At 50.2% G+C, this 13,429-nt stretch overlaps 4 protein-coding genes across 4 annotated transcripts; 3 read left to right on the forward strand and 1 right to left on the reverse strand.

Annotated features, from left to right (window-relative positions):
* Nucleotides 1-3,579: 3,579 nt before the first annotated feature.
* Nucleotides 3,580-4,484, reverse strand: PENARI_c015G01982 (OPA3 family protein; the record flags this gene model as incomplete). The annotated part of the gene is made up of 2 exons (XM_022633701.1): nucleotides 3,580-4,374; nucleotides 4,425-4,484. 2 exons carry the CDS (start codon nucleotides 4,482-4,484, stop codon nucleotides 3,580-3,582), a joined length of 855 nt encoding a protein of 284 aa, XP_022486278.1.
* A 672-nt stretch (nucleotides 4,485-5,156) lies between these two features.
* PENARI_c015G09015 (uncharacterized protein) lies at nucleotides 5,157-6,970 on the forward strand (the record flags this gene model as incomplete). The annotated part of the gene is made up of 4 exons (XM_022633856.1): nucleotides 5,157-5,357; nucleotides 5,408-6,581; nucleotides 6,632-6,743; nucleotides 6,793-6,970. The coding sequence occupies 4 exons, from the start codon at nucleotides 5,157-5,159 to the stop codon at nucleotides 6,968-6,970; spliced, it is 1,665 nt and encodes a 554-aa protein (XP_022486439.1).
* Nucleotides 6,971-7,484: 514 nt separating this feature from the next.
* On the forward strand, nucleotides 7,485-8,778 carry PENARI_c015G01636 (zinc-binding alcohol dehydrogenase family protein; the record flags this gene model as incomplete). Its single annotated transcript, XM_022633694.1, has 5 exons — nucleotides 7,485-7,614; nucleotides 7,668-7,726; nucleotides 7,780-7,862; nucleotides 7,932-8,497; nucleotides 8,579-8,778. 5 exons carry the CDS (start codon nucleotides 7,485-7,487, stop codon nucleotides 8,776-8,778), a joined length of 1,038 nt encoding a protein of 345 aa, XP_022486329.1.
* A 1,071-nt stretch (nucleotides 8,779-9,849) lies between these two features.
* Nucleotides 9,850-13,334, forward strand: PENARI_c015G10738 (CDC5/polo family serine/threonine-protein kinase; the record flags this gene model as incomplete). The annotated part of the gene is made up of 2 exons (XM_022633893.1): nucleotides 9,850-10,161; nucleotides 10,218-13,334. 2 exons carry the CDS (start codon nucleotides 9,850-9,852, stop codon nucleotides 13,332-13,334), a joined length of 3,429 nt encoding a protein of 1,142 aa, XP_022486232.1.
* Between the last annotated feature and the right edge of the window lie 95 nt (nucleotides 13,335-13,429).

Consider the following 13,429-nt stretch of genomic DNA (forward strand, 5'->3'; position numbering starts at 1 on the left):
AAGAGCTCGGCACGGCAAGAGAAAACTATGTCCTCTGAACCGCTGATGCCTGCACCATTACGGATCATTTCACCAGGACCACCAGCGTTGCCAACGCCGAGGTAATCACCGAGGAAGCGTCGAGAGCCTAACAGACTCATTCTCCGGCGCTCTTTGCGGCCCTGGAGCACTTGGTGCCCTTGGTCACGAACCTTGATGAGCTCGAGTCCACCGTTCATGCGGCGCCAGAAGCGCTGGATACGGATCGCACATTCGATGCGGTACCTGAGGTAGTTTCTCCAGGCGCGCTGAATGCGAATGGCCATGTTGTGCCAGTACTTGTCACGCATGGCTTCAAGTGCGAACAGCGTCTCGGGAGTCTTGACGAACACCTTGGTAATACCCATTTGGTACTCCTCAGCGGGAATACGGGTGTCCTTCAAAATCTGCTTAGCACCAGTTTCCACATCACCACTCCATGTGTAGTCACCGGCGTAGGAGGTCTTGGGGGATAGAAGGTAGAATCGTTCAACAAATTTGTCAAACGTTTGACGGTAGGCAAAACCAGCACGACGAATGCGAACGTTCTCTTGAAGACCAAGGTACTTGATCTGGTGCAGAACATTGCCAACATTGTACTCCTTGGGAGCCTTGTTGTCGTTGGGCTTGATGGTACGGATGTAAGAAGGCTGCGCCTTCATGAGCGTGGCCACAAGATCATTAGCAGATGCCTTGATCTTGTCACCAGCGGTAGGCGGGCGACGCTTGTCATCCTGGTTAACCTGGTTGGGGAACAGAGTGTGAACGAATTCATTACTACTCGATTGAGCGAGATTCAACAAGTCCTTCAACAACTGGTCCTTGTTTTTGTCCGTCATTCCCTCAACAGCGTAACTGACATCACCTGCGTAATGCTTAATGATGAACTGGCCCTGGCGACCCTCGAAGTTGGGGTTCTGAGACAGGAAGTTCAATCTGCCAACAAAGGTATTATCCGCAGCACCGGAATCGGCGTGGGCAGTTGCGCAAGCATCGTTCAAGGCAGCGAAGACACCAGGAGGACGCTTGTCCTCGATCAACGAACACACCACCTTGTTGTCGAAGTACTTGATTGGGGTCCACTTGATCTCCTCGCGAGCATACTCATCCTGCTCGGCCTTCAGGGTCAACTGAATGAAAATCTGCTGCAACTTTTCATTGACGTAGTTGATGCAAAGTTGTTCGAACGAGTTCTTCTCAAAGATCTCGAATCCGTAAATATCCAGAATACCGATCGAGTTGCTGATAGACCCACGAGCAGTCAGTGACTGATTGACGCGACCCACGATCCAATCAAACAGGTTGAAGTAGATTCCCTTGGACAAAGCGTCCCGAACGGCGGAGGCTTGGACTGTGTTGAGTGGCACCTCGTAAACAGAACCTCTGCGGCCTCCTCGAGCGGTCTCCATCAGGCGAATTGTCAGAGCCTTGTTCACTTGGTCGGCATCAACCTCCAGCAAATAGGCAACAAAATCGACAACCGACTGATCGGTAATCGTAGCATTGCCAGAGTCATCCTCGCTGAACTGAACATTACCGATCCATAGAATAGCGGCCAGCATGCGGAACACATTGTCCTGTTCTGCGTCGCTCATTCCAATAATCTTCATCGCATCCAATGTATCCTTGAACTCGGCAACATCGTCGACTCCGGGCACATCGAAACACTTCGAACGACTCGTGTAAAGGTATGATTGCGGCTGCTGTAGACCGAAGTTGTCCCGGTACTTTTGTGGGGCGCCCTTGGTGAGCTGGTAGAAAATGTGGAAGTTTCGCTCGTTCGCGATCTGGCCAACGACTCGGGACTTCTCCAGTAAGTAGTTCGTAATATTGGCACCCACCGGCTCGCCGTTGGCATTGAACTCCAATTCCAGGTACTTGCCGAATCGCGACGAGTTGTTGTTGCGCAGGGTCTTCGCATTACCAAAAGACTCCAGTAAGGGATTTGTCGCTAACACCATGTCCTTGGTCTGCTGAATAGAGGAATCGCCGCCGCCAGACACGCTGGCAATGTATTGCATGATCCGCTTGGCTGCCTCCGTCTTTCCGGCACCGGATTCACCGGAAATAATAACACACTGGTTGTCCTTGTAGGACTTCATATTGTAGTATGCCGATTCGGCGACTCCGAATACATGAGGAGGAACTTCGAGACGGTTCTTGCCGCGGTACGAATCGAGAACATTATCGGTGTAGATGCCCACTGGATCGCACTGTCAGCAAAGCAGTCAACCTCACCGCGGAGCAACTTACGATCTCGGAAAGGATTCACAGAGACCAGCACATGGCCAATGTAGGTCTAAACATCTCCCGTCAGCCTGTACTCGTGTTCGCGCTCAACCCCGCAGTCCGCGTGCGAAAGCCGATCCCTTACATAAATCTCGTCATGCTCAAACCGGAGCTTCAAATTGTCGTTGATGGCCTCGTTGGAGATCTTGCTGAGTAGAGTAAGATCTGACACTCCGATCTCCTTCTTCTTGCTGCTCTCGAACGTGGCCTTCTTGACCTGCGGCTTGCCCCCCGCTTGCCGGCCATCGCCAACGTCGGCGACTGCTTTGGACCGCCCGAAGCGGCTCTTCTTCTCCCCACCTGCGGGGCGTCGTGACTGACCCTGTTCCGCAATCGGGTCAGTGTGGTGCTCTCATTGCGGTCACAGTAGGCCTACCATCTTGTGTCAAGCTCTCGGGATGTCGCGCCCAGGCGACAAATGCAAATATGACCTGTCAACTGCGCAGGTATTGGAGGAATTGAAAGAGTGTACAAAGAGTGTAGTGTGTAGAGTCGAGCAAGTGTGTGTAGAGAGGAATGGGTGACTGGGGGACTTACGTACGACCAGTCAAACGGAGACAAACACTGCGCCACACCAGGGTCTTCCGATTGCTGCCTCAGGGGGGCAAATCAGACGCCGTATGGCTCGGGTTTCTACGATTATTCAGACTTCTCCTCCACTCACATTGCTTTCCTCTGTTAATTCTTTCCGACCGCCACGCGCGTCACGGCTTTGTGGCTAATGCGGGTCAAGAATAGAAGCCCCGACGTCATTGGGCATAATCCTTCAAACATACTGCCTAATCAGCCACAATCATTGCAATTGGGCTTCAAGTTCTTGGCCCAAGGGTATGGACATTGTATGTATAAAATAGGGTTCTAGATCGTAATATGTCGATTTCTGTAAATATATTTATACGGTGGCTCTTCCGCCAGGGTAGGAACGACATGTTCAAAGAGAAATCATGTAGATGGAAGATACGGAATGGTAGCAGCAGGACGTAATGAGAGAAACCGTAGGGATGGGTACGAAGACTATTAAAGAGGAGTTAATTTGAAGCCTGACCGTGAGTCTATATATATCAACAAAGAGGGGGGAGTATATCAACAATTAACCCCGCCAGAAATTGCAGAGCAATAACCTCTCCAAGGCTCATAGTTGAAGCGAGGAAAGAAGTCCTCGTCTTTGAATGTGACAGGGTATCTAGATAGAAACAAAAAAATCATATGCACGCCGACCTTCTATGGCAGGATATCGGTATGTACCAAACGCTACGATCAATCCAACATATATCACGAGCTCTTTGGCGCAGACACCGGCGCAGACACTGGCACTTTCTTGGTAGAAGCAGCGGGTTTCGGTGAAGGCTCTGTCGATCCAGGCTTGTCTGATGCGGGTTGGGCATTAGGTGCAGCCGGGGTTTCAGACGGCTCGGCACTTTGACTGAAGAACACATAAGATGCAATGCGCGAGAACCATCCCTGAGGGACCTCTGGTGATTCCACTTCTGGGGCTTGCTCATAGATCTCTTTCGGTAGAATCCTGTTCGTCGGCAACTTGGGTAGCTCTCCGTGCTTAGCTCTGAGTTGTAGCAACTCCTTTTCTAGAGCCACCAGAGCTCCGCGCGCGGCCTGCCCCGATTGTTCCAACTCAACCAATCTCCCCTCAACATCTGATCGTCGCGTGCTTTCCTTCTGCCGTGAGCGCCATGACTCGAAGAGAATCAGACCTCCCGCAACAAGGAAAAGGAAGGACTCGGAGATGAAATTGGCGCCGGACTCGATGGCTTTCGATTCGGAGAGGGGTCGGATACGATAGTGCTGGGGTTTGGCCGCTTCTTCGGCTGCAGCTTTGGCTTTGGCTTCTGCCTCCTCAGCAGCCTTGGTCTCTGCGGCATTCTTGACGGTCGGCGAGGTAGGCTTGAGTTTCCTAGCTGCAGCTTCGGCCGCAGCTTGTCTTTGTGAAGCTGCAGTGTCGCGTATGGATCCTAATCGAAGGCGCATATCAAATCTGTGAAGGGCCTGCGCCATCGAGACGCAGATCTTGCGGAACCGCTCATGTTCACGGGCTTGGGCTTTGATTTGACTCTGCGTTTGGTCAGCTTGAAGATTAACCATCAGTGGGAGGGCAAACTTACAGCAATAGGCTTGGACAAGGTCCTAATTGCCAAGGAGGAGAGCTTCAGTGTTAAGGACATGGTATTCTGTAGAGAGAAGTGAAGCTTGAGTCACTTTCTTACATCAGATCCAGGCACCGCTGACTCATCCAGTGGTCCGGGCTTTCCAAGTTGCCAATTACATGTACGAGGATATCTCGATACACTTCAAGGTCGCTCAATTCTATCGCATTCATTGTTGATCAGCTGGAAATGCACATGTGCATCTTCTATCTTGCTAAATCGTTGCAACCAACCCCAAAGAAGCACTCCACTCAATCTCTGACCTGGATCCTTGGCTGCAGATCTGCTTGGCTCCAAAGTCAAACGCGATTTACGTTGGTATAAGCAAAATGTGAAACTCGACAGGAGTGGACCTCTCGGAGACCTCCGAATGCCTGAACTGAATCCTTCCCAGTCCGGATACCATTTCCGGGGGGGAAGGGGGTTGTTCGTTCGCCTCGACAAAATGATAATACGAACATGCAGGTATTGAGCCAATCACCTCATGCATGCATTCCCAACATCACTCGGAAATTCCGTTCAATTGAGACATCCCTTTGCTTCACGCAAGCTTCTCAAGCCGCAGCCTCCGTTCCGAGATAAGAATTAATTAGCTTCCCTCATCAACCACTCAAATGGTGTGATTAGATCTCTAGCGGGGAAGTCTTTTCTACACTGGATTTGCCCTCACAATTTCTTCCCTCAGACAACATGGCAGATTTTGGGGGTCTTCCCAAGACAGAGAGCAGGTACACCGTGCAAGATGTGGAATATCAACTACCCCCACATTCAGGTCCATCTAGGGCCATAATCCCTGACGATGGACAGATCGTTACCCAGCATGAACGCCAAAGCCTGATTCGGGGCCTGGGCCAGCGCCATATTCAGATGATTGCCATTGCGGGTGCAATTGTATGTGAGGTTGATGTTTCTCTTCGCTTTCTCGTCTAACTATAACATAGGGAACTGGTCTTTTCCTCGGTCTTGGTGGGTCAATCGCTACTGGTGGTCCACTAGGTGCCCTGTTAGGCTACATGTTGGTGGGTATAGTCGTCTGCTGCATTCAATTTGCCCTGGGTGAAGTCGCAGCACTGCTCCCGGTTACTGGATCCTTTGTCCGACATGCAGAGGTCCTCGTCGACCCGGCGCTTTCATTCGCGATCGGATGGAACGTTGTGTATGGATGCTTTATCAGTGTTCCGAGTGAAATTTCCGCCAGTGTAGTCCTGATCCAGTACTGGACAGACATCAACGCAGCTGTGTGGGTGACTATCCTCATCGTGGTCTCTGTGGTGGTCGCTATTTCATTCATTCGCGTCTATGGCGAGATTGAGTTTATCTTCGCCATATTGAAGATCCTCCTCGTCATCTTCGTGGTTATTTTGGGCCTCGTTATTGACCTTGGTGGTGTGCCCGGTGTTTCGCGAAAGGGATTCCATTACTGGAAAGAGCCTGGCCCGTTCGTTGAGTTCATCGCCCAGGGTTCTTGGGGCCACTTCCTTGGCTTTTGGGCTGTCATGACCAACGCTGTGTATTCGTTCGCCGGCGTTGAATCCCTCGCCATGGCCGCTGCCGAAACGAAGAATCCGCGGCAAAACATCCCAAAGGCCTGTAAGAGGGTCTTTGTTCGTGTATCCCTTTTCTATCTCGCTGCCGTGCTCATTGTGGGCATGTTGGTTTCCAGTGCGGATGATCGTCTTGGTAACGACTCCGGTACCGCGGCAACGAGTCCGTTCGTTATTGCTGCTGGTGATGCAGGCATCAAAGCCATTCCATCAGTTGTGAACGCTGTCTGCTTGACATCTGCGTGGTCTGCTTCCAATCAGAGTATCTTGGCGGGAACAAGAACGCTCTATGGTCTTGCCATTAAAGGCCATGCACCTAAGATCTTCCTGCGGACTAGCAAGTGGGGAGTGCCGTACATGTGTGTATTGCTGCAGGTTCTTTTCTCTCTTCTCGCCTACATGTGCGTCTCGAACGGTGCCATGAATGTTTTCTGGTGGTTCGTTGATTTGACGGCTGCTGGTACCTTGATCTCATGGATCACTATCGCGCTGAACCATATTCGGCTGTTGCAAGCAATGGACAAGCAGGGCATTCCTGGTACTGCCTTGCCATGGCACAATCGGATTACTAGTGTGTATCTCCGCTACAGTGTCAAAATTAACCATACTGACTCATTCCAGGATACACTAGCTGGTTCGCGTTGATCTCCTGCATCATCATCCTACTGACCGGAGGATTCGAGGTTTTCACGAAAGGAAACTGGGACCCGGCCTCATTTGTGTCGTCGTATCTGTACGTTTTTTATTTCTGCGCATCATTTCCCCGCTAACAACCAACGCAGTGACATTCCTCTCGTTCTCCTTGCATACGGGGGTTACAAACTAATCCGTCGGACCGAGATTATACCACTTAGCCAGGTGCCAGTGCAGCTGGCGATTGATGAAGCAAACAATGACCCGGACAATGTGCCAATCAAGAAAGACAGTGTGTGGGCAAAGATGAACATTCTTTGGGGATGATACGTTTCCTACCACAGGAAGCATCATACTTCCACTGGAGGTTCAGCTAGAGGTGGATGCGAAACTGACAACTTATATGTATAATCAAGATAATACAATGAATACGCGATCTGAATTATTTGTGTTCTACACACGTGGGAGTCATCAACACCCTGACTTCGGGCCACTGCTGTTGTCGGAGTTAACGAAACCAGCACGCATCGCCAAGGACTCGCAACACCAATGGTACAAAAAAATAATACTTTGAAGGATTCCGGACATGTGCAGTATTTCCTTTACCAGCGACTAAGTCCGACGTTGGCGGCCCCGAATAGACAAGGATCCGGAAGCCGTTTAGACTGCAAATCCCGTTATCCCCGAGGAATACGAGTGGAGGACTAGCGCCAAATCAAGACTCCCACTAACCTCTCATGGATCAAACTGGACATCTATATAAAGCTTGGTCGGATGGTCGGTTTTAGTATTCATTCAAACAATTGCAATTCAGTCTTCATATTACTCTTCACTCTTCATTATGTCGGCCTCGAATACCGGTGTCTGGCTCCTCGAAGCGGGTGGCAAGTTCGTCGTCCAGGAAGCTCCTCTGTATATTCCTGGTCCAAATGAGATCCTTGTTAAGAATAAGGCGGTTGCTGTTAACCCGAGTTTGTTATCCTCTGCTTTTTATTTGATAGAACGCTGACTGGCTATGTGACAGTGGACTGGAAGATCCAGCTCTATGGTCCCCATCTACCCTTCCCAAGCAAATATCCATTCGTAAGGGACTCTGACGCAATACATGAGTCCAACTAATCAATACTTCCACTCAGATCCTAGGCGCTGATCTCGCCGGTGAAGTCTACGAAGTAGGCAAAGACGTGACAACATTCAAGAAAGGTGATCGCGTAGCCGGGTAAGATACAGCAAACGCTACATCCACATATAAATTATAGATCTAGCGCAAAGCTTACATTCACACCAGAAACGCAAACTGGTTCCTCTCGCACGAAATCCGAGACAGTGCATACCAAAACTACACAATAATCAACACAGCCGTTGCCGTCCACCTCCCGGACAACATTTCCTTCACAGAAGGAAGCGTCCTCCCCTTAGCAGTAAGCACCTCCGCAATGGGGCTCTACCCGCCAGCTCGCCTAGGTCTCCCTCTTCCCAAGTCTCCAAAGCCAGAGCCTATCGGCAAAGTGATTCTCGTCTGGGGTGGTTCGTCTAGTTGTGGATCTGCCGCTATTCAACTTGCCGTTGCATCGGGTGCTACTGTCGTTGCTACGGCTTCGAGTAAGAACCATGAGTTTGTGAGGTCGTTGGGTGCGATCGCTGTTTTGGAGTATAAGAGTGAGACTGTTGTTCAGGATTTGGTTGATGCTGTTAAGAGTGCTGGGGGTGAGTTTTTGGGAGCTTTGGATGCTATTGGTGATGATCAGACTTGGAAGTTGTGTGTCGATGTTGTGCTGGGTCTTGGGTGTGGAAGGATCGTTAGTAATAATCCGAGAATTGCGGATGTTCCTGAGGGGGTTGAGGTCCTTGGTGGTAAGTTGTTCTTTTCTTTTGTGTCTTCATTGGAGGTGTGAGATGTTCGGTTATGAGGCTCATGCTGATGATTGTTGGTAGTGACTGATACCGCGAATATCGGTGATAACAAGGAGATTGTGGAGAGTGTTTGGGGGACGTTCCTTCCTGAGGCTTTGAAGGATGGGACTATTAAGTGTGTTCCTGAGGCTGTGGTGTTGAAGGGGTTGGATAAAGTTGCTGAGGGCGTTGCTCTATGCCAAAAGGGAGTTTCCGCTGCGAAGGTTGTCGTGGAGCTTTGATTTACCCCAGATCCACTCTTGAGTCTGGCGTTGAGAATGTTGCTATAGTCTGACCATAGGACAAGTCCATTGGATTCATTTTCGATTATTGGCTTTTACTTGTTCTTATTTCATCGCGAAGCGCAGTGATCAACATGTGTCCAGCCCCTTGCTTCATGATCACGATCCTTCTCTTTCATAAGCGGAGTTAATATCCTGAGATATAGCTGCAATCATGTAATTGAGTAGTGGCATCCAAATCCGTAAAGCTCGCATTGTAGGAACTGTGGGGGTTATCCCATATTATCAGACCTTCAGGTAGAGGAACTATAGATCCTACAGCGGTTTTACGAGACGAAAACTACTCAAAGTCCCTAACAAGGCCCAGAGTGACATGATATGTATTGTTTTCCAATAGAGCTCTATCATGACCGCAAACAAAGCAAATGTTCCTGAGGCAGGTCAAGAATTTTTGATATTATTCTCGTTGATCTCAACGGATTCATAGAGGGGTTTTAAGGTTTCATGTAAACAAACGAAAATATATATCATGGCAACGGAACTCCACAACAAGCCAAGCTTGATAGTCTTTAGTAACAGACAATAATCCAAGCGACTGTATCATATACTTACAGACTATCTAACATATAAATAATATTCGAAGACATAACAATCAAGGGTAAACGTATGGGATGGCCGACACGTGACCTCGGGACTGTTTATCGATTTCCGCATTGAGCAAACTGTTATGGTCTTCTCTTCCTCCACTTCCAACCCTCAATTGAGGCGCCGTTGTTTTTTTCGGAGCTCTGTACAGTTTTGCTTCTTTAGCGATTTGCATTCCAGTACGCCTTTCTCCTATCCCGCACTTGTTCCCGTCTCAACCGACTGGCTTCGGGTTGCCGACTGTAAAGCGGATTCTGACTTGACAGTTGCAGGGATACCAATCTTGCACCAACTTGATACCCTAGAGAACCACCACTTAATACCCTTTTTTTACGACTTGACGCTCGATACCCTTTGTCTGCGCACCTTCGGACCTCTGCGATACAATAATTCGACAACTGCTATAGAAAGAACGACCCGATGAGAATGGAGGCCCTTTCCCCACGCACTACGAACCAGATGATAAAGCCCAAACTTGTCATGGATCGTAAGGCTTTCGACAAGAATACTGCACCGCCAAGCGCGCAAACAAAATCCTCATCAGCCAAGAATCACGCCGAACCGCCGCCATCAATAGTTTCGGAGCCGGAAGATGGCGGGGAGCGATACTCGATAGGCGCATTTCTGGGGAAAGGTGGATTTGCTGTCTGTTATGAGGGTGCATTGGCGCGCAACGGTCGGGTGTATGCCATGAAAGTGGTAAAATCACAGATGCCTCAGAAAAAGATGGAGGAGAAGGTATGCCAAACATGTGGTCTCGGTAGTCGACAGGGTTCTGACCTTTTTTTTCGCAGTTTCGGACCGAACTTCAAATTCACTCTAAAATGCGTCATCCTTTTATCGTTCAATTTTACCGTGCATTCGCCTTTGAATCCAGCACATACGTCGTCCTAGAGCTATGTCCCAACGGGTCGGTGATGGATATGGTACGGAAACGTCGGTGTCTAAGCTTGCCCGAGGTGCGACGATTCATGATTCAGCTTTGCGCGGCAGTCAAATATCTTCACAAGCGATTTGTCGCACACCGCGACCTGAAAATGGGGAACCTGTTCCTAGATCACAATATGAACATCAAAGTTGGAGATTTTGGACTTGCGGCGATGATTCTCTCAGACAAGGATGCAAAGCGACGAAACACGCTATGTGGGACCCCCAACTACATTGCCCCTGAAGTCCTTGATAAGAGCAAAGGTGGCCATACACAAAAAGTGGACATTTGGTCATTGGGTGTTATTTGCTTTGCCATGCTCACTGGATACCCGCCTTTCCAATCAAAAACACAAGAAGAAATTTACAAAAAGGTCCGAAACTTGAGCTATGCCTGGCCCAAGGAATCGGACACCAACAACTTCATTCCGGAAGAAGCGAAGGACCTTGTTACAAGCTGCTTGAACCTGGTTGATGAGGAACGGCCAGATCCGGATGACATTGTTGAACACCCATTTTTCAACATGTACGATGGCTGCATTCCCCGCCAATTGGATGCAGGTTGTCGTTACAATAAGCCATTATGGCTCAAGGATGCTTCACCACGGGGTGATTGTATGATGGGTGGCTACGGCTTGGATTCCGACGAAAAGCTTCGTGCCTATGTGTACCAAGTGGACGACCCCAGTCAGCGGTACCATTCCTGTAAGGCTGCTTTCTACTCTCTCTGTGGAGTTGGAAAGAAGCCCGACGGAACGGCTCGAAAGTCTGTGGGGAGGAACTGCTCTAAGTCAGCCTACGCTGAGTGCGATGCAGAGGACCAGAGAGGTTTGCGTCCAGTTGTTCCGCTGACACCTGACTTTGTTTACCGATGGCCACACGATCTCGATGGGGATTGGTGTCTGTTAGAAACTTCCCGCAAGGTTCGCAGCGAAGAGTCCATGCTTGACAGCAGCACTCTGTCGCGGCGCAGTGTTGCTGTTCGCCCCAACCCCGTGGCAGCTTCAAGAACCAACGCTGCCCTCCTTGCTGCCCAACAAAGGCGCATGGAGGGACAAAGTCATGCCGCAACGCTTCGCCAACAAGCTCGTGTGCCTCCTCTATCTCCCAGAAGGGCACCCGGAATTAGCGATCCTCCTGCCTCATCCAGACCTTACCGTGACGCCCCAGAAGCAGAACCGAAGCCGTCTTTGGCCGCTGAAGTACCCGCTGGTGGTCTAGCGGAACGTCCCATCCGCACACGAAGGCTGGCATCAGCATCTCAAGCAACGACTCTGCGCAGCAAGGAAAAGGATGTCGTTCCTCAATTAACCAAGTCAACAAGCATGCCATCAGGCCTGACTGTAGGCAAAACGCGTTCTCAGTCTCGCAGATTGGCAGCCGCTGACCCGGAATTGCCACAGGCTTCCATCCCAACGAGAGAACGGCAGCCATCTACAATTTCCGAGGAACGCACAGCGATTACCCGCCAGACATCCCTGCGATCCTCGTCGAGGATGGACCCGAAGGCTATCGCGGAGAAATATGAACGACGGAAGGCCAGCCCCGTCGAGGAAAGTGCGCGATCGTCGTCTAGCCAGTCCAAGTCTTCGTCTTCATCTACTGGACTTACCCGATCTGATTCCAATGGAATCAGTCGGTCTAATAGTAAGACAGCCGGTAGGGCCCGCTCCAGCCTAGGATTGAGTCCCCTTTTCCACACTGAAGATCTCTGCGAGCTTCTTCCTAGGACTTCGCTGACCGAAGTGAACACCGACTTGCGTCTGTTGCTGTCGAATTTGGTCAACCACGCGCCCAGTCGTCGACGTGGCGGAGCGAGGAAACAGCCTCATGCCTATGTCATTAAATGGGTTGACTACACAAATCGCTATGGCATCGGGTATGTCTTGGATGACGGTAGTGTTGGATGTGTTTTCAAAGGAGAAAACGGGCAGCCAGCAACAAGTGTCGTGGTTCGAGATGGAGAGAGACACATTCGTCGCAAGGCGCGAAGTGTCGAGGACGGCGACATGAAACCACTGTTTTACTCCGAATCGGATCAGCTTGTTCCTCGCAACGGACGTGCGGTTGAGTTCTACGAAAACAGGGACGATGACTTGTTAGGGTGCCGCGGCATCCGACGAGCAATGATCTCTCCATCACTTTTCGATAAGAGCTCAAAAGCGATGAGAACTCGCACCCAGTCAAGCACTGAACCCGAACGAGCCGATGCAGAGAAGATCAAGCGCATGAAGCTCGTGGACCAATTCGGCAAATACATGATTGGAGCGCTCGGTCGCCATGGTGACGAAGGTATCATGGACGATGACATCCCTCAACAGAATAGCGGCCAGTTCATCAAGTTCTACCAGCGGCTCGGCAATGTTGGAATATGGGGCTTCGGAGACGGCGCCTTCCAGTTCAACTTCCCCGACCACACCAAGCTTGTCATCTCACCAGGCCGCACCCGCAGCTCGTCTCCCTGGATCGACTTCTACCATCTCTCGCCATCCGCCGCCCGATACTTCGCCGCGAAGGGCAAGATGCACTCGAACGGGTTTGACACGCGGGCCGTCGCCTCAGATGAAGCTGCTACATTCCTCAGCATCGCCAACGGCGACTCGGTGAACTCAATCGAAGATCGAATTCGCGATATCTTGGACGCAAACGCCTTCATCCAGAAAATCGCTTTCATCAAAGATACCCTCAAAGTTTGGATCAAACATGGTCGTCTTGGCGGTCGTCCAGCCTCCGCTGACGCCGTCTCCGCCGATCAATCCATGCCAAGAGAAATGTTCTGGCAAGGAACTCAAGAACGATCACAGCCAAATACCCCCGGTACGAAGTTCGTCTGGGTAACAGTCGGTGCACCAGACGGCGATGGCCAATACCGGTCAGTGATGCTGAAAGATAGTGATAGAGAGAGAGTCGCCAAGCGTGCTAGCACGGATTATGAGAAGAATATTGATTTATTGAAAGACAGGCTTGGGGCTCTGGGTCGTTGATTGATGCTGGAAGTCTTTTCTTTTCTACTATTTACTACATTCGCCTTACGATGTTACGACTTTTTGTTTTTTGTCATATGAAATGCTTTCATGTT

The sequence above is a fragment of the Penicillium arizonense genome (assembly GCF_001773325.1).
Source record: "Penicillium arizonense strain CBS 141311 chromosome Unknown PENARI_contig015, whole genome shotgun sequence".
In the NCBI taxonomy this organism is placed as follows: domain Eukaryota; kingdom Fungi; phylum Ascomycota; class Eurotiomycetes; order Eurotiales; family Aspergillaceae; genus Penicillium; species Penicillium arizonense.